General features: G+C 42.7%; 2 protein-coding genes across 2 annotated transcripts in view; both read left to right on the top strand.

Moving 5' to 3' along the window:
* Positions 1 to 21,550, top strand: part of rbfox3b (RNA binding fox-1 homolog 3b) — a 997,536-nt gene that overhangs the window by 748,229 nt on the left and 227,757 nt on the right. The window lies entirely within an intron of this gene.
* LOC141374980 (ecto-ADP-ribosyltransferase 4-like) lies at positions 557 to 6,176 on the top strand. Its single transcript, XM_087243842.1, has 5 exons — positions 557 to 705; positions 875 to 934; positions 4,439 to 4,575; positions 4,685 to 4,737; positions 4,817 to 6,176. The coding sequence occupies exons 4-5, from the start codon at positions 4,690 to 4,692 to the stop codon at positions 5,600 to 5,602; spliced, it is 834 nt and encodes a 277-aa protein (XP_087099968.1). The 5' UTR covers positions 557 to 705; positions 875 to 934; positions 4,439 to 4,575; positions 4,685 to 4,689; the 3' UTR covers positions 5,603 to 6,176.

The raw sequence follows: 21,550 nt of genomic DNA, 5'->3' as shown, positions 1-21,550 counted from the left end.
TAAGTCTCCCTTTTTAAAAATAGCGAGCACAACCTATGTCCCTGACCTCCATGTGGTGTTGTAGGGTCATGTCAGCCAAGACAGTCCCATCACATCTAGAGACTTGAGGTACTCAGATCTCATCCTCCCCTGCTGTCTTGCCACTGTCCCGCTGTCAACCCCTGTTTTCCCTGTCTCTGCTTCTTCAAAGGAGGGCAAGTCAGTGGGATTAAGGAGATTCTCAAATCCTTCCTTGCATCATCTGACAACACGCTTAGTTCCGACTTCCACTACAAGCAGCATTGGTGAATATCTGCTTCCCCTTCCTGAGGCCCAGCCACTTAAAATTCAGATCAAAAACAATGAAGGAGTCCATATCAATTGGAAACCAAAACTTCAATAGACCAAGTGACATTTCACAGAAGTGCGAGGAAAGACACACAAGTCACCTTCACCCACGGCGCTGGATTCCACTGCTGAGCCGGTGGGTGGTACCTTACATTACAAATTCAGGCAAACAATGGAATCTTTCATCTCTCTCTCTCTCTCTCTCTCTCTCTCTCTCTCTCTCTCTCTTTCTCTCTCTCTCTCTCTCTCTCACACACACACACACACACACAGATGATTAAAAATATTAAAAATGTAACTAACTTTTCTGATCTTCCCTCCAAATTATACAATAAAGAAAACACATAATCCGTCAATTGAAGACAACAGTATTCTCAGGTAAGTTTGGTTTTAAGTAAAAGATCAGTAAAACATGTACATTAGTGCTGATGAATGCAATTTTAATGTGCAAATCTAGGCCTGTATATTCGAATTGCAAGAGCTTCATATTTGTGAGAAGCTGTTGCTTTTTTATCTTTCATCATCTGCTCTTTACTGTATCTTCTAGATCATTGGACTGAACGAACATTTTCTTCTCATTCTTCTTCTCATTTTAGCTGCACTACAGGTGAGCTTGTGTTCTCGTGAATATTAAACACTGGATATGGCAAATAGTTCTAGCAGTTAGAAGTAAAAGAACTTTAGGAAAAGATCTGCCTTTGCTTAGTTTAATCAGGCTTGTCAAAAAGAAGAAAATACAAAGAAATCTGGGGATAACTTGACAAGGAAACATTCGATTGCCAATTATATTTGCAGAGAAAAGATTCAGCTCATAAGTGAAAGCTAATGTATTTTGTGTTGTTAGATTGTATGTGATAATTAATTTGCAGTTTCTTGACTGGGTCATAACAACCTGTAGATCTTGTCCAGATCTTGGTTTTAGGTAGCTTTAAATTGGTCTTCTTTTTAGTAATGTATTCACATTACAGCTTTAAGTAAAATGATCTGAAGATTGCAGCAGGCACTGAAAAAAATCATATTCACAAAATCAGTTTCTCCAACACTGAAACCTCAGCAACATTTCAAATTTCACTTCAGCTTTTGTTGATCCATTATTACATAAATGGTCTATGATCCACATGAAAATAAAACTTGTTTAGACTTTTGAAATGTATGGTTGTGATACAGTCAACCTTTTTCACGCGAAACTAACTGAAAGATGATTTATACCTCAGAAACTTGGTTCCTGATATCCTTGGAACCTGGAGTTAATCTTTTTCATCAAGTTCATCTTGTTTTGACCTTCATAAAAAGAAATACGCCAAACAAATGCTATTACTCAAGTGTGAACTCTCTCCAACTGTTTCATTGGCAGGCAGGTTTTCCGACATATCCAGTGTATATTTGGTTTCTAAACAAGACATTCAATTTAAAATTACAATTAAAAGTGATTGTATACATTTTGAAAGTAAAGGCGGGAGTCTAGTTAAATATTTTTAATACGTTTTTTCAGAGATTCTAAATGTAAAAAAAAAAGAATATTTGTGCCCTTATTAAAAAATATATAAGAGTTAAATTATAAATATTTATTACAATTTAAAGTATCAAGCAGAGTATAAATATTGAAGCAAAATACAATATTTTGGGGTTACACTTTCATCCTTAAATAGAGATTTTTCAAAGGCAGTCTCACTACAATTCACGACTTTTTATGAATGATATACCATGGCTGCAGCAGGCGCAAAGATATTACAGAGCACCTGAAAACTTTCCAACTTCCATCAATATAACCACCCAGCAAACAATTTTGTGTAATAGACGTCTAATAGACATCTTAACGTAGCCAACTTGGCTAAAACAAGGCTAAACTTTGGCTTTCAAATCTAATGAACATCTAAGAATAGCCCAAAACTAGACCAGTCATCAAATAAACGAAAGAAAGAAATAGCTACACATGTAAAGTCTGTGTAATCTGTCTACTTGATGACTAGTCTAGTTTTGGGCTATTAGATTTTCACTGAAAGTTTAGCCTTTTTTTTGGCCTAGATGACAGACTCTATTAGACATCTATTAGACTTCTTTTAAAAACAAAACAAAAAAATGCTTGCAAGGCATTGTGACACTTTGCAACCATGGTTGGATGGTCACATGCAAAGTATTCCTTACACTGTCTGACGACATTCTTAGTCGAGGTCAACAGCTTCCCAGTTCCACTATAAGCAGTGTTAGTGAAGCACTGTTTCCCATTCCTGAGGTGCCTGAGCTGTGTATATTGGTGCATTATTATCCTGATACACAGCACTGCCTTCAGAATATAATGTTTGGACCATTGGGTGCACATGGTCCTCCACAATGGTTCGGTAGTCCTTGGCAGTGACCCGGTGCCCATCTAGCACAAGTATTGGGGCTAGGGAATGCCATGATACTGCAGCCCAAACCATCACTGATTCACCCCCATGCTTCACTCTGGGCATGCAACAGTCTGGGCGGTACATTTCTCTGAGGCTTCTCCACACAGTAACTCTCCCGAAAAATCCCGGGGAAAACTCTGACACATTGCAGCTGAGCTGTAAAAGCTATAAGCAAGCTTACACCATCCCTCTACGAGCAAATCCAGAGTAGAAGACAGTCCAGCTGTTTTCTAGAGCCCAAATTGTGCATGGAGGTGAACCCGACTATTTCTTGGTCAGGTTACCAGTGAGGGGACATTCCATGTCCCAACAACATGTTTCTGTATCCAAGAGTCTTCATGGCACTGGCCTTCGACCACTGCCCATTCCAGTTTACAAATGCTTGAAATGTGGCTTTCATATAGTCATATTCAAAATCCACATTTCTCTGGCCCTTTATGGCTACTCCTGCAGGTAGTCATGACATACCTATACATTAACAGCTCATGAGTTCATGTTGGGTACATTTAGCTTAGACTTAATTGTTAATAAATACATTAATTAACAACATGTACTAACAAGTAATTAAGGTAGCTGTTTTTCACACATGAACTCAAGCAACCCAAGCTCATTCTGAAAACGTGGACGTTTCTGGAGACCGCGATTTATGTGGGCGGAGGTACGTATGGCCGCAATTGTTTTTTTCTCTCGCTCACCTCCGTGTGAAGAGCTTTCCCGCCGCAACCAGTTTGTCCGCTTAGCTCATGGTGTTACGTCGGCGGAGCGGAGGAGGAGGAGCCACCCACGGCGACGACCGGGTTCGGGTCCGGGGAAGAAAGGTTCCAGAAATCAGGTAAGATGAAAAACAGAATTCAATAAATTGAAAGTGAACGAGTTCGTGATGGAGCAAGAATGCGGCGAAATCAAAAACTCGGTCAAAATGGGACAAGGACTTTTGCTTTTCTGGACGGCTTTTGTTAACCGTCACTTGGGTTTAGGGAAGGAGGAGGAGGGTGGCCGGGGGCGGCCGATTGCCCAGTAAATCGTTCAGTCACTCGGCCAGTCGGTCGCTTGACAGCAGCCTCTGGTGGCTTTTCGCGCGAGAACAACGCGGTCGCAAACGGCATGCGGATTTGCGAATACAAAAACTGCACAAATACGTACCTCCCTGGACGTATTGCGCGATCTCCAGAAACGTCTGCGGGACTACGTTTCCACGATGAACCTGGGTTGAACTCATGTGAATCATGTTGTAGTTAAAGTTAATTCATGATTAGTGCATACCTTAAATCATAGTAAACTAATGTTTAGTTTACATATTAATACCTCATTATTCTTGTACTGTTATTGTAAAGTGTTACCCCTTTTGGGAACACTTTTGTACATTCAAGGTTCACGTTTGTACCTTTAAAGTACTGTGAGGTACACATTTATGCTTTCTATGTATTAATATCTTTCTTTAAGGATGTGTTAGGAACAAAAATGTACCTTTTGAAAATGTACTGCCCTAGTGACAGATTTTGTACCTTTATTTCTGAGAGTGTACACACTATAAGAAAAAAATAATAATTTGTTAAGTTAGGACAATATTGAAACCTCATTATATTAAAATATTTGAAGTTCAAGTATTGTCTCAACTTTACAAACTGAGACAAACAATGTATAGTAATGGATCATTTATTGCTTCTACGGAAACTCTCTCTCTCTCTTTCCCTCTTTCTCTCTCACCCACACACACACAGACATGGATGAATTGCAATGTACAAAACACACCTTCCCATCTGTAGATTTGTACAGTTGTTGTCGTCAGGCTGCGAGCGTCTGACTTTTCTGATCTTCTCCTGAAAAAAAGAAAGACTAGAGACAACGGTACTCTCAGGTAAGAGTGCTTTTAAAGTAATACATCAACAAAATAGTTTGAATCCATGCTTAAACTCTAATTTCAGTGACTTTTTTTTCTCTTTAATCATCTTCTCTGTATTCTCCAGACTGAATGAAGATGACGATTGAAGCTCTTCTCCTCATTGTAGCTGCTCTACAGGTGAGCTTGTGTTCTAGTATGAATATTATTACACACATCAACACTGATGATCTGATCATGATGATTCCTGTCACTGCAGGATCACACATCAGCTGCTCCTGTAAGAACAATATATCCACTGGACATGGCTCTGAATTCAGTTGATGATCAGTATAAGGGATGTACACAGACAATGACGAACAAGACAGAGAATTACTATCTACCGAAGGAAAGATCTGCTTCAGCTGAGTTTAATAAAACTTGGCAGGATGCAGAAGCGAATGCAAAGAAACCTGAAGATAACTTGACAATGAGTCATTCGGTCGCTCTTTATGTTTATACTAACAAAGATTCAAGTGTGTACAGTGATTTCACTAAAGCCACTCGCACTGAGAAACAGACTTATATAAGCGGGACGTTTAAATGGTATTCTCTTCACTATCTGCTAACAGAAGCCGTTCAGATTCTGAAGAAAACACAGCCTAGATGCTTTCTAACGTATCGTGGGACAAATCTCCAGTTTGAGGCTCAGAGCAGAGAGGTTCGCTTGAGCTCGTTTTCATCCTCGTCTCTTAATCGAACAGTAATTCAGGCTTTCGGAAACGTGTCTTGTTTTGAGATCTACACTTGTGAAGGTGCGAATCTGACGAAGTACTCAAAGTATCCTGAGGAGAAAGAGGTGCTCATTCCTCCGTACGAGACGTTTAATGTCGCTGCTGTGAAAAACAGAACCTATGAGAAAGATCTGTGGTGTGAAACTGTGTTTGTGCTGAACAGCACCGGGACAAGAAGTGACCTGAACTGTGGTTTGATGAACTCTGGACGCCATGCTTCTTTTAGTTACGTTTTACTAATTATGTCCACGTTATTATATTTTAACTTGTAAATTTTGGGAATCACAGTGGGTAGAACGATTGCCTCACAGTAAGAAGGTCGCTGGTTTGAGCCTCGGCTGGGTCAGTTGGCATTTCTGTGTGGAGTTTGCGTGTTCTCCCTGTGCTCACGTGGGTTTCCTCATCAAGTCCAAACAGATGTGCTATAGGTGAATTGGGTAAGCTAAATTTTCCGTAGTATATGTGTGTGAATCAGAGTGTGTGGATGTTTCCCAGAGATGGGTTGCAGCTGGAAGGTCATCCGCTGCGTAAAACATGTGCTGGATAAGTTGACGGTTCATTCCGCTGTGGTGACCCTGGATTAATAAAGGGACTAAGCCGAAAAGAAAATAAATGAATGAATTAAATTATTTGTGGGGACATGTCAATAGTTGATGATTATTGATAGGGACACATCCCCTCTGTCCATGCTAAATCTAGGCTCCTGGCAAGATGCCTACAGTACGTTGGCAGTGACTGTAAACTACTGGCATGTTTTAATATGTTTATGTGACAGTTTCAACTTGTCTAAATGTCATCTCATGAAAAGATTCGAATGACGTGTAAATAAAAGCCGTATTTGCTTTAGATCCAGCCTTTGTACAAGTCCACCTGTACGGTAGCATTCCTCACTGCGATTTTCATGCTGAGTTAATAGGGACTTTCTCATTTGCTTTGATTACCTGGTTCATACCTTCATACTTATCTCTATTAAACAACACCTTTGCTAATTTAACAAGTTAATCAATAAAATTATTTACTGCATTTTTAAGAATAATTAACTAATATTTTTTAATTTTCTCCATCTTAAGCCAACACAAAAGCAAACTAACAAGACTAAGGCCCTGTTTACACTGCCAGTTAAATGTGACCCAATTCTGATTTGTTGCTTATATGTGACGCAGATCGGATCTGTTCTATGACCGTGTAAACACGCATGCATTCGGATATATAGAGATCAGTTTCAGGCCTCCTTCATATGTAGAAATAAATCAGATATAAATCAGATAGGTGACAATGCGACTATCATGTAAACAGGAAGATCAGATTTATTGACCGACTCCGAAGACGCCGACACGATAAGTGAAGTTTATTCATAAACTAATTTCGAGAGGATCACGTGCTTATGATTTATCACGTCCAGTCTCGCATTTGCTAATCACTAATCTTCCAATCATATGAGCCCTAAGGCACCATAAATAGTCTAAGTTTCCAGTTCACTTTATCTTCGTTTGGAAGAAGCAGCTTCACCGTAGCTAGCTCCGTTGAAGAACCAACTCTAAACCAGCATGGACAACTAAAGCAGCAACAAGCTACAATCTTCAGGATCTTCATTTGGAAGAACGCTCTGCTCTGCTCATCAACTACAAAAGCTACAAGTGCTACAAGCTACAAAAGCTTCAAGCTACAATCTACAATATACAATCTAAAAGCTTCAATCTACAAGCTACAATATACAAGCTACAGCAACAACAACAACAACTACTATTGCTACCATTTCAAACAACTACAACTCCAACAATTTCATCAACAGCTTAAACAACAACTCCAAAACCTTCCACTTCAAAGAGCCTCCACAACGCATCTGCTGTGTCTTCAACCTTATTTCCCAGCAAGATATAAGCCAAACTCCAAAGCTATTGCAATAAAACGGAACCCTCACCTTCTCCTAGCAGTACACATGCTATCCATCGTTTAACAGATTGTTTGCTGGAATGTGTTCAGCAGAGCAGCAGCTCCAGCCACAAACAATGTTGAATTTGATCAACAAAATGGCCGCCAGGCTTTTTGCACCTTTTGCATGGCCCGACTGAAACTCCTTAAGCCAATAGCTGTAAAGATAAGCGTCTCCATCCAATGAGCTAAAAGACTGGAGATGGTCCCGCCCTCTCTCTTGACTCTGTTGCAAAGACCTTATGAATGAATAGGCCAGACAAGCTTGTAAATTTAGTTAAAAAAAAAAAAAAAAAAAAAAAAAAAAAAATCCATTTGACATTTAACTTCTGAAAAGATTATTACCCAACCAGTAAATATATTAACAAGCTATTGAAAAACATTATGCCATCAAGCACAGAAGTCCAATTGTAATACGCCAGCGACTCATGTGTTGATTTACAAGCGTCATATAAGATTACATAGCAAGTCAGTCGGATGTGAAAACGGCAAAGAAACAAACTTCCCACTTGACTGTTATAAATACAAATTTAAACTTCACTATCACTTCACATGCTCAGTCTTCAAGGGGTACCAGTTTTCCAGGACCACCAGACTAGCCATATCCCATGTCCTCAGCTCTCCATTCATCTGTCATCCCGTTAGGAGACGAACACCCACCCCTACCATCCTTGCACATCGTATCAATGAAGTCATCGGACCATGCATTATCAAAAGCGCTTCCATTTACAGCCGCCCATGCCCTTATTAAGATGCCTCGCATGGATATAAACTAAAACAATTTTCATGTCTGCCATACTTGTATTATTTTGCAAAGATTTAATTTCTGATTCTCTTTGTTTTTTCTATTTTAGAGATCATGACTGCTGGCTCCAGAAGCTGACCCTCATCCAACCTATTACACTCCACATCCTCTTCACAAAGGATACATTCCATTTTTCACTTTATCCAATCTGTCCTAACCTGCAGTCTGCAACCTCCGAACCTGAAACCGTCGATTATCTTATTAAAAAGAAATCGACAACAACTTCATGATTGGAACTCCAAGGCTCCTCCTTTTAATATCTCGCGCATTAGCCCCATTGGTGTCGCTACTCAAAAATGTTCTGGCAAAAACGCCTTGTAGTCGACCTTTCGTCCCAACACAATTGCTCCTTTCCTAGCATTAACAGCACTATTCCATTGGACGAATATTTACTTAACTACTACGACATTGATCAAGAGATCTCTCTCATAAAGATAGCCAGTCGTAACACCTGGCTAGCCAAAGAAGACATTTCCCCTACCTTTAAAATCATGCCAATCCACCCAGACTTCTGGCACCTTTTGGCATTTATTGGCGAAATCAATTCTATTTTTCGGATGCAAAAGCAACCCAAAAAATATTTGACATAATGTCAGAAGCTTTATGCTGGATTCTGTCTAATATTTACGAAATACCATACCTCATTCACCTTCTAGACGATTTTCTTATTTCCCCCCCGTCATCTCCTCCAGCCAAACACCTAGCGATCACCCAGCAGGTTTTCGCTGATCTCGGAAGGACCCAGTACTTCAATCGAATTTCTGGGTATTAATCTAGACTCGCATAAATTCCAAGCATCCCTTCCTAAAGAGAAAATCAATCGAATAATTTCTCTATCCCAAATTTTCCTTGAAAAACAGATGTGCACACAACGAGAACTCCTACCAATTCTCGGCCATCTAAATTTCGCTATGCGCATTATTCCTTTCATTTCCCACCTCCATCAATTATCCACCACAGTTCATGGTTTAGAAGAAACAATTTTTCTCTCCAAACCCAGTCGCGATGAACTTTGCTTATGGATCTCTTTCCTTAAGCAATGGAACGGCTGTTCCTTTTTCTACAGCGACTTGATTGCATCCCCTATTGACATCAACACATACACAGACGCTGCCCCTCCAATAGGTTACAGTGGCTAACATAAAGGACACTGGTTTGTCTCAACATGGCCAACCCAATTGTAATTCCATTCCAAAGACCAATGTTTTTCAGCCCTCTTCAAATTCTACCCTATCATCGCAGCAGCCATCCTGTGGGGGGACGAATGGTCTACATCTAGCATTCTCTTTCACTGCGATAACGAAGCTACAGTGCATTGCATTAACAAAGGACGCTCCCACTCCCAATCGCTTATGCCATTTTTAAGACACCTTATCTGGATATCTGCTAAAAAACAATTTATCATGATTGCTGAACATGTACCTGGTTGCAAAAACCAAATCGCTGACTCTCTCTCTCTCTCATTTCTCTTTGCAGATATTCTGGCAACTAGCCCCGGAAGCAGACCCTCACCCAACGCCGGTCCCTCCTTATTCAGTAACGATATTTCCATAAACCACCCACTTCATAATCTTCATCAAACTTCTCTATCTCTTATCCTACAAGCAATAGCTCCCAGAACCCTCAATGCCTACCTCACAGCATGGAATTCGTTCAAACAATTCCATACCATGCTAGACAACCCATTACACTCAAAATCCTTACCTCATGCATCTACACCCTCTGTAAAGGTTACATTTCCTCCCATACAGCCCGCACCTTAGATGCTATGTTCAATCTAGCATTTTTTGGGGGGTTTCTTAAATGTTCTGAATTAACAGTTACATCCAAATTTAACCCTCTACTCCACCCCACCATCTCAGATCTAGCTTTGCAAGACAGGGAAACTATCTCTTTCCTTATCAAACAAAGCAAAACAGATTAATTCCAGAGAGGACACTCTATCCTCATTTTCAATATTCCTTCACCTACACGCCCATTCCAAACCCTCTTAGCCTAGAAAATCTCAAGAGGCTAACCCACTGGCCCCGCTTTTTACTGATGACGCTAACCGTCCAGTATCTCGATTCTGGTTTCAAAAACACCTTAAAGAAATCTTTCGCCTATCAGGTTTTTTCCCAGAGCCCTTTTCCAGCCACTCATTCAGGATTGGCGCAGCCACTACAACGGGCTCTCACACCATCAGATCCAGACCCTTGGTCGCTGGTCTTCTGAAGTTTTCAAATCTTATATACGTCTCAGTAAATACCACCTCAAGAAAGCCCAACAGGCTTTAACCAACCCCCAAGCACCTCCTCACACGGCTCCAACTCAAAAAGGCGTCTAACAGAGCCTCGACTCTCGCAAGAGTCATCCAAACCAAACCCCGCAGAAGCCCAATTGTCCACCCATGGCACCCTTACATGTTTGCCAAGGACTCCCTCAAGGGCCATTGCAGTTAGCATCTTCTGCAATCACCAATAGCTATTTACAGATGCAGACGTTTGTATCCACATGTTCTTTGCGCATTTACTGCGTTTGTACATATGTATTATATTTGTGCTTGTTCCCTTCTTCCAACTTTTCCAAATCTTTTATCCTTATAACCCTACTTTTCAGCCTCTCGTTCCTTTCTTCTCTACACTCCACTCCCAACTAATCTATTTTACACTCTACCTCTAATGATCTTGTTTCTACTGTCTAGACTCTTCAGACACCCGAAGGGGCCCCCTTGAGCTCCAACTCTCGCAGGATTCGGCCATAGCGGCCACAGTCCTTTCTTCTTCACGATGTTACCTATTCTTTTTCCGCCTAGACTCTTTCTCCAAGCTCCAAACCCCGCAGGGGTCCGCTCAAGCTAAAACTTCTTCACTCTACTTCAACTACCTCTCTTCTCCTTATGACTCACCCTCTAGCTCTGACCCCCACAGGGGTCGCTCCGAGCCCCAATCTCTCGCAAGAGTTATCCAAATCCTCTTTCCCACTCACTGATATCTATCTCCTCCTATCCGCAATCTACCCTCAAGCTCTGACCTCCACAAAGGTCGCTCAGAGCTCCAACTCTCACAAGAGTTACTCTCTTCCACTCACTGCTACCTATCTCCCCCTATCTACACTCTACCCCCAAGCTCTGACCTCCACAGAGGTCGCTTCAAGCTCCAACTCTCACAAAAGTTACTCTCTTCCACTCATTGCTCCTCCCAGCTACACTCTACCCTCAAGCTCAAACCTCCGCAGAGGTCACTCCTATCTACACCCTACCCTCAAGCTCAAACCTCCGCAGAGGTCACTCCTATCTACACCCTACCTTCAAGCTCAAACCTCCGCAGAGGTCGCTCCTATCTACTCTCTACCCTCAAGCTCTAACCTCCGCAGAGGTCACTCCTATCTACACCCTATCCTCAAGCTCAAACCTCCGCAGAGGTCACTCCTATCTACACCCTACTTTCAAGCTCAAACCTCCGCAGAGGTCGCTCCTATCTACTCCCTACCCTCAAGCTCTAACCTCCGCAGAGGTCACTCCTATCTACACCCTATCCTCAAGCTCAAACCTCCGCAGAGGTCACTCCTATCTACACCCTACCTTCAAGCTCAAACCTCCGCAGAGGTCGCTCCTATCTACACCCTACCTTCAAGCTCAAACCTCCGCAGAGGTCGCTCCTATCTACACCCTACCTTCAAGCTCAAACCTCCGCAGAGGTCGCTCCTATCTACTCCCTACCCTCAAGCTCTAACCTCCGCAGAGGTCACTCCTATCTACACCCTACCCTCAAGCTCTAACCTCCGCAGAGGCTGCTCTAAACTCAAACTCTCACAAAGCTCCATCTTTCGTAAGAGCTACTCTCCTCCACTCTCTGCTCCATACCTTCACTCTACCCTGGCCCCCGCAGGGGTCACTTAGAGCTCCAACTCCCACAAGATTCACTCAAAGTTCTCTTTCACTGCTTCAAACCACCTATTCTCCCCTTCTTAACCCCGAAAACCATGACCCCCGCAGGGGTTCCTTCAAACTCTAACTCCAGCAAGAGTTATTAGAATCCTCTTTTCACCCTTATTAATCCTATCTAATTAATGCCCATGCATTTAACCTCTTTTCTTCTATTATATCCAGCAGCCGGATATAGCTCTAAATTTCCTGCCTTTTGGGGGGGTTTTTTCTTCGAATACGCGGCTGCTGTCCCGAGCGATTAATTCTGCATTTTGGGGAGTTCTGAGATCCACCGAGCTCAGGCTCCCTTCTTGCTCTGCCAACGGGAGGAAGCCCCGGGCTCGAGGAGCCCTTGAGCTCGGGGCTCTCTCCCGGGACAGCATGCCAAATAAGCTTTGTAAATCATCAGCTAAGTGTGAACTCTTGAAGTGAAGTTTATTCATAAACTAATTTCGAGAGGATCACGTGCTTATGATTTATCACGTCCAGTCTCGCATTTGCTAATCACTAATCTTCCAATCATATGAGCCCTAAGGCACCATAAATAGTCTAAGTTTCCAGTTCACTTTATCTTCGTTTGGAAGAAACCCCCCTCCTCCCCTATTCTCCTCCTTTACCTGTAATTGGGCGGCACGGCGGTCCAGTGGTTAGCACTGTGAACCACACAGCAAGAATACTGCCGGTCCTAGTTCGATAGGACCGGTGAGTGTTTCTGTGGGGAGTTTGTATGTCCTTCCCGTGTCCGCGTGGGTTTTCCCCGGGCTCTCCGGTTTCCTCCCACCATCCAAAGACATTCAACATACTTAACAATCAAGCCGGTCTAATTCCTTACGTTCCCTTAGCTACAGCGGCAGGGGAGTTCTGAGATCCACCGAGCTCAGGCTCCCTTCTTGCTCTGCCAACGGGAGGAAGCCCCGGGCTCGAGGAGCCCTTGAGCTCGGGGCTCTCTCCCGGGACAGCATGCCAAATAAGCTTTGTAAATCATCAGCTAAGTGTGAACTCTTGAAACAACAACAACAGAGGAAACATGGAGAAGGAAAGTGGTCAGTGGTCGACGGCTGAAGTTACCTGCCTACATGCCCTGTGGGCAGATAGGTCGGTGGATTACACTATATATAAGCCATAGACGCAAGCAATAATGATGGCCATTTTCCTTCTCCTCCGCCTCAAAATCATTTTCAAGTTGGGCGAACTTGGCATATTTCACAGAGCTAAAAGCAAGACAATTTCTTCCATCGTGGCTAGCATGGCGCTGTAATGAAGTTTACGGCCCTTTGGCCGCCGGGAAGAAGGAGGCGGAGAACCGACGGAGTTTTAAAATGATTTATTAATAATAATGAGGGCAGCTCCTCACGGAGACTGCCATTTAAATCAAAACAAACGGACGGCAGCTCCTCGCGGAGACTGCCGTCAAACTGAAAGCAAAAGTAAAATAACATGCCCGGGCCCGGTCCTCTCTCGGCTTCCTCTGCCATCGGTCCTCCTTTTATGGTCCAGAGCTCCTTCCGTGGGATCCGAGGCAGGTGCGCACCGCACTTGTATCCACTCACGCGGTGGCCTCACCCCGTTCCCACGGCTCTCGGCCACGCCCCCTCGCCACATACCCCCATCTCCCATCACAGGCCGGGGGCACCCCGTGGCTGTGCATACTCCGGGGGGGGGGGTTTGGCGCCACAGCACCCGCGAGACCTATATGAGACGGGCCGAGAGAAAAGGAGATGGAAAAAAAAAAGGAGGAAAGACAGAGTAGACCGAGAAAGGGGAGAGAGGAAAAAAAAAAAAAATTGGGGTTCGGTTCTCCAGACACGCTGCCACTCGGTCCTCCACCAGCTGAGAGATGCGACGACGTGCTGGGAGCCCTGTGGAGGAATCTATCCACCCGTCCGTCTTCTGGCGTCCGGCGGCGGTTCTCCTGGCTGGCTGGCGGCATTTCTGGTCTCCTGCTCCGCTCCCGCTTCGGTGGATGGATGCAGGCTCTGGCATCATGGCGGATCGCGGCGACTCCCCCGGGTTCTGTGGGATGGCTCCCTTCAGCTCTTTCCCTTCCGGTGGTGAGCCCCGCGTCCCCTGCTCCTCCCCATGCTGGGAGACGGCAGCAGGCAGATCCTTTCCTCGCCAGCCTCAGGCCGCCCCGGCACTCTGGGCAGACGAACGGGTTTCTCCCCCACTCGGGTTAACTCCCGAACACTCGCCCCCTCTCTCAGCGGCGAGGGCATCTGGACAACGCGTCCCTCCTTCTCCCGGGCTTCGGCACCACTGTAATGAAGTTTACGGCCCTTTGGCCGCTGGGAAGAAGGAGGCGGAGAACCGACGGAGTTTTAAAATGATTTATTAATAATAATGAGGGCAGCTCCTCACGGAGACTGCCATTTAAATCAAAACAAACGAACGGCAGCTCCTCGCGGAGACTTCCGTCAAACTGAAAGCAAAAGTAAAATAACATGCCCGGGCCCGGTCCTCTCTCGGCTTCCTCTGCCATCGGTCCTCCTTTTATGGTCCAGAGCTCCTTCCGTGGGATCCGAGGCAGGTGCGCACCGCACGTGTATCCACTCACGCGGTGGCCTCACCCCGTTCCCACGGCTCTCGGCCACGCCCCCTCTCCACAGGCGCATATGTTAGAATCTGCCTTGACACATGTGCGATGTCTTAAATTGTATGGCAAGTGTAAACACACGTATCGGATATGGGTCACAATTAAAAGAACTTGTAAACGGACAGATAAACAAATCTGATATACAGCAGGCAGCAAATCGGAATTGGGCATCAAGACCTGACAGTGTAAACGGTTTAAAGGTTTATTTAAACCTTCTGTTATGTATTTCCTTAATTTATTAAGCAATAATACAAAAATGTATATTTTATTTTTAGTAGTGAGTTTTTTCTTTGTTGCATATGCAGGGCTGGCGCTTCCATAGAGGCGACCTAGGCGGCCGCCTAGGGCGGCAGAATAGAGAGGGCGGCGTCCCCGAAACTACCCTCGCCACCTGCGCCCTTATCCGCGTCTAGGGTGGCAGAATAGAGAGAGCGGCAGCGGTGTCCCCTAAACTATCCTCGCCACCCGCGCCCACAATTATATCTGCGTCTAGGGTGGCAGAATATAGAGAGCGGCGTCCCCGAAAATACCCCCGCCACCCGCGCCTCAGTTATATCCGCGTCTAGCGTGGCAGAATAGAGAGGGTGGCGTCCCCTAAACTACCCTCGCCACCCGCGCCTCAGTTATATCCGCATCTAGCGCGGCAGAATAGAGAGGGTGGCATCCCCTAAACTACCCTCGCCACCCGCGCCTCAGTTAAAGCCGCGTCTAGGGCGGCAGAATAGACCTCCCCAGTTTCACTTTCGGTTTGAGGGTGGCGTGACCGTCCTTTGCCTAGAGCTGCAGTTCAGCTTGCTCCGGCCCTGTGCATATGCCTCTGTTGTGGTTTTCTTCTCTCCGCCTCTGTCTCTCAAACAGGTGCGGTGAATCAGGTGTCAACACATGGAGGCTTGCCGGCTTGTTTGTGATAAAGAATCTAACTAAGGATCTGAGAATCCTTGTAGCAAACTTATGAAAACAACTATTCATTTGTGTTGTGTTTTATTTTATTTTGTTTTTATTTATTTATTCTTCATTTAATTATTTTATTCAATCATATGATCATTAGTCATTTATATAATTATCATTAAGTCATTTTATTGATCAAGTAGTTAATGATTTGACTATTATTATTGATTATTTGTCATTTTATTATGTATTTTTATATTTTATTATTACTATTTTAATATAATTATTGCTTCATTATTATTTCCATTTTTCCATGTTGTTATAATCTTAAGACTGTGGACACTTGTTTTCATGAGTAAGAGATAAGAGAATGTCTCTATATCCAAGTTTTTATTGTCTCTGGACAATGTTGTGAAGCAGTAATTTTCCATTGCTGTTGCTTTTGGTATAATAACACAAAGTCTGAACATTGAATCCTACGCAACTGAGATTATTCAATAAACCTTGCTCTTTCTTTATCATCATTACTTCGTCTCCTGCTTCTGCTCCTCTCTGGTTTTCTCAGTCAACTTCTATATTGAGAGTGGACTGTTAATTCAGTTAAATACTGGTTAACAGGTTTAGGTATTGGAAACTTTGCTGACTTGTTGTCCATATACCTGGAGAAACAGACATTTCCTGACAAGATCTGACAAGATCGTATTTATCTGGCATGGAGATGGTGGTCTAACAGGGAAGACAATTTATACTGGACTGGAACATTGTTTGGAGAGTCTCCTCTCTCCCGGCTTGTGTTGTTTATTTTGTAAAGTTAAAACTGTGTTGTATTTACTTGCCGAAATTGTTGAAAGTTGTAAGATGGCTAAATCTCTCCAGAATATCAGACCCTAAGAACTGTTATGGAAATTCATGAGACAAGACCTCAAGAATTGCTTTGCAATACAACAATAGACTTGCTGATCTCAGAAGAAGATAAATAAAGCAGCTGTTCAACTGTTCTATCACAGTTGAAGATGCAAACATGGGCTGGGAAGACAAAACTACACCTCACCAGGGGGTAATGCAAAAAAGTTCACTCTTCTTTTTGTTTAAAAGCTGTTGTGGTCCAGTGGTCAGCACAATGCGTTACTTAGACGCTGACCCAGGTTTGAACCTCATCTGAGTAATGTATTTATTTATTTATTTAATTTTTATTGTTGAGACATATAATACTGTTAGGTTTGTTGAACATTTGAAGTTCTCAGCTATTTTCTTGAAAAAGGCGTGATAGTGTCATTAGAAACTGATTTGGAAATGACCTTATTTTAATATAGTCAGTCGTGAACTGAGGTGGGCCGGTCTGAGGCTTGAAACTCCAGTGCTGAAAAGAAGTCCCACTCCAGCCCTGGTTAGTAGGGAGGTAAGTAAATGTTATTTTATATGTTTTATTTCAAAACTTAGTTAGTTGTTGAGTTTTTGTTTGTTGTTTTGGCATTTACCTCCGAATGCTTTTTATTGTCTCCTTTGAAGTTAAATGTCAAATATATTTGACTTCACGTTATAACTTTGCTCAACCGTACAGCTCAATCGTAAAGTACAGCTAATTGGCCATGTTTGCTATGATGTTGTGCATTTATATGTCTGTCACGAAAAGGGGAATGACCACAAAATGCAAAAATCTAAGTGCAGCAATTTATTAACAAAAAGACAAAGGTATCCAAAAAGACAGATTTCCAAATCTTGCACAGAATTATAAGCAAGATACAAAAACTAAATGACCAGACGAAGGAACTGGCAAAAATCCAAAAACGGGTAAATACAAGGACAGGGTAGGAGTGCTAACAAGTGCTAACAAAAATGAACATAAACAGGAATCCAAGAATAATCGTAATACAAAAAAACCTAGATAACCAGACAAACATACCAGACGTGAGGAACTAACAAAATCCTAAGGCAACTAAAACAGAGGACAAGAGGGTTTATAAAGACAGGACTAAATTAACAAACACAAAACAGCTGTAACATAACACAATTAGTAATACAAAGGATTATGAGAAATGAAGTGAAACTACAAAACAAACTAGTGCCCTCAAGTGTCCAAACTAGGGCACTGCAACAGGTGTGACAATGTCATCTTTATGCCATCCATTCATTCAGCTAATGCTTATTAGCTGAATGAATGGGCTATAGTAGTTTAAAAAGCAGCCCAGTAGCATTACAGTGCCATCCACTGGTTATTATTCGAAACTACTTTAATGATTAATTGCTCTCTCCAAACATCTCTCATGACAAGCTCTATTTTTCACTTATATTTTTAAGGCTGTACAAAGCAAAAACAAATCAAACAATTGTGTGCAACACTTCTGTTGTTTAATTTAAAGGGACAGTTCATCCAAAAAGTCATGCTTTTTTAAAGAATGTACGAAACCAGTAGCCATTGTCTTGGCCATTGACTTTTCAGACATTTTTCCCCTACTTTATCCTCCTTACACTGGCTGCCTGTTAAGTTTCGTATTGATTTTAAAATATTACTTCTCACCTATAAAGCTCTAAATAATCTAGCTCCTGTTTATCTAACCAACCTTCTGTCTAGCTACAAACCAACTCGCTCTTTAAGATCTCAAAATTCAGGGCTTTTGGTAGTACCTAGAATAGCAAGATCAAGTAAAGGAGGTTGAGCCTTCTCTTTCATGGCTCCTACACTCTGGAATAGCCTTCCTGATAACGTCCGAGGCTCAGACACACTCTCCCAGTTCAAAACTAGATTAAAGACCTATCTGTTTAGTAAAGCATACACTCAATGCATCACCTAGCGGGTTCCACACTGGCTTCTGCATCTTGCTTATATACACTATAAACAGCAGCTACGCTAATTATTCTCTTTATTCTCTATTTTCACCTGGGGATACTCATCCCGAGGTCGTCAGATTATGCGGAGTCACTGATTGGATCCAAGACCAGCGACGTGATGATCCCAAGGATTCCATATCCGGGACCAGGCCATATCCTGAGCTGCTGCTGCGCTGATGGTCGTGGGGAGTGGAGAACATGAGTCTGATTCCAGCGACGCTCCAGGGACAGACGAGTCTTCGCTGAGGCCATCTTCCAGCCTAAACCACGACGAATGAAGTTCTGCACAAGACTTTTGGCCAGCGGAGAAATTAAAATGGTCGTGCCCAACTGAGTCTGGTTCTCTCAAGGTTTTTTTTTCTTCACTCCCATCAAGTGAAGTTTTTTTTCCCTCTCCGCTGTCGCCACTGCCTCGCATGGTTCAGGATTGGTAGAGCTACGCATCGATGAATTGGCTCTTCAGTGTTTGAACTCTCAGTAATGATTAAATCACACTGAACTGAGCTAAACTGAACTGAACTGAACTTAAACACTAAAACCTGAACCACACTGTTCCAGTTACTGAACCACACTGTTCCAGTTACTATGACCATTTATGTGAAGCTGCTTTAACACAATCTACATTGTAAAAGCGCTATACAAATAAAGCTGAATTGAATTGAAAAAACTTTGGAAGTCAGTAGTGTTACGACCCCCTCGTTCGAGTCGCAACATAAAAGAGCTCAGACAACAAAAGATTATATTTGCAACTTAGTTATTATACAAAACTAATAGAACAACAGACAAATGTCTTGGGGATAATAAAGAAAATAACTAACTTTAACTACACATTTACATTTAGTCATTTAGCAGACGCTTTTATCCAAAGCGACTTACAAATGAGGACAAGGAAGCAATTTACACAACTATAAGAGCAACAATGAATAAGTGCTGTAGGCGAGTATCAGGTGTGTAAAGTCTAAGAAAGAAAGCATAAGTAATTTTTTTTTTTTTTGTAGTTAGTTGAGGAGTCAGAGAGGTAGTTGCAGATTAGAAAGTGAAGTGGAGACTAAATAGTTGAGTTTTTAGTCGTTTCTTGAAGACAGCGAGTGACTCTGCCGTTCTGATGCAGTTTGGGAGTTCATTCCACCAACTGGGCAGAAAGCGTTCGGGAAAGCGTTTTCTTCCCTCTTTGGGATGGAACCACGAGGCGACGTTCATTCACAGAACGCAAGTTTCTGGAGGGCCTATAAATCTGCAGAAGTGAGAGCAGATAAGAAGGGGCACAGCCAGAAATCACTTTGTAGGCAAACATCAGTGGCCTCATGTATCAACGCTGCGTACACACAAAAACTTTGCGTACGCCAGGTTTCACGCTCAGAATCGCTCACGTTTGGATTTACTAACAATGAACTGAACGTGGGAATGTGCGCAGCTTCACGGCAGCTTTCTGGCTGGCGTACGCACATTTTTTGTGCGTGTCTGTTTTATTTCCATTGGCGACTCCTAGAGGCAGTTGTGTTAAATTCCTCTCTACAAAGTGTCTGAGCCTTGCAATGGCAGCTGTATGAGACGGGTTCAGCAGGTATATAAGGTTTCCATACCATACATTTGACCAGCTAAACATTAAAGCGCAATTTGCAGCAGTCGCCTGTTTTCCCAATGTAATCTGAGCGATCTACTGCACTCACATTGCTATAAAGACACTATCTGAAGATGAATTTGCATGCGTGAATCAGAAACATTTCCATTCAATAAATGTGCAAATAAAATATGATGCACAAACTTATTACTGATTCCTACTTGTCTTCCTCGTGATAAATAGTGGGCAAAATCTGATATGTAGCGGGGGAAAAAAGAAGAAAGAGTTCATCAGACGCTGGATTCGAACCGAGTTCATGCTCGAACGTGTCAAAACATGTTGACGTGCGTCTTACGAGCGCGCCACTGAGACTGTAAAGGACATTGCAACATTTTACCGATATAAATCACACTATTTTTTTCTTATTCACTCAGTGCGATGTTCAGACCCAACTGTGTTAACCGCATCAGCTAAACTCTCCCACTCTATTTTTTCTTTTGTTGTTAATTCCGGAGAACAAACTTGCAAATAACACCGCTTTTCTCCGGTCTACCTCCGAAAGCAGCACCTCCATTTCACATTCTGTTCAAAGTTTCTCTTTTTGTTTACTTTTGTCATTGCTTTTTGGTTGGGTTTTGCCAAAGTAGAGTCATTAGCATATTCATACGGGGGAGGAGGCAGGGAGGGGTTTTGTGCTCGTGCATGTTGCGCTCAGTTTCACGTTCATTCAGATGTACAAAAGAATATGCGTGAAATTCGGCGTACGCAGTGTTTCATACATCTGAATTTTTTTCTGCGTACGCACATTTACAGCTTTGTGCGTACGCAATGTTTTAGTAAGATTTCCACGCAAGTCTTCGTACATGAGGCCCCAGAGCTTTGAATTTGATGCGAGCAGCAACTGGCAGCCAGTGCAAACGGATGAGTAGTGGAGTGACATGTGCTCGTTTAGGTTCATTGAAGACCACTCGTGCTGCTGCGTTCTGAAGCATCTGAAGAGGTTTGATAGAGTTAGCTGGAAGCCCGGCTAGTAGAGAGTTGAAATAGTCCAGTCTGGAAAGAACAAGAGCTTGAACAAGGAGTTGAGCTGCATGTTCGGATAGGAAGGGTCGAATCTTTCTGATGTTGTAGAGTGCGTATCTGCACTCTACAACACATATATATTACACATATAAATAATGCCAAACAAAACCATAAGGTTGCCAAAATAAAGAGATGGTCTTAACGCAACAACAGCCAAGTAGCCACACCGTCCTCCAGAAGCTAGCACACACTCACTTTTATATGCTTTGAACCAATTGGGGAGCAACCATGGCACCCAATCAGGATCTGCCACATCCATACTGGAATCCTGGGGTCGTCACATTCAAAATATCTTCTCCACAACCAAAAAAAAAGGTAGATATTCCTTTTTTGGGTGAACCATCCCTTTAACTGTATGATTTCTTTCTCATGAGGGTAATTAAAATACAATTTGTCATATCAGCACATTCACAGGTTTTGATTTGAAACCACATACATGTATGTACATGTACATATACATACACATACATGTACATGTTCCCAGTTCTGCATTTGCCCAATCAATGGTGTATTCATGATCAAATACAACCTTCAAACCACAGTCATTTCATTTAGTATCTATTGATGGTGCATCTGTAATGTTTACATATCGGATCCTGGACCACAAAACCAGTCATTAGTT

This window comes from Danio rerio, chromosome 3, assembly GCF_052040795.2.
Source record: "Danio rerio strain M-AB ecotype USA chromosome 3, GRCz13ab, whole genome shotgun sequence".
Lineage (NCBI taxonomy): Eukaryota > Metazoa > Chordata > Actinopteri > Cypriniformes > Danionidae > Danio > Danio rerio.
The sequence above is the reverse complement of the archived record's forward strand: the minus strand, read 5'-3'. Positions and strand labels throughout refer to the sequence as shown.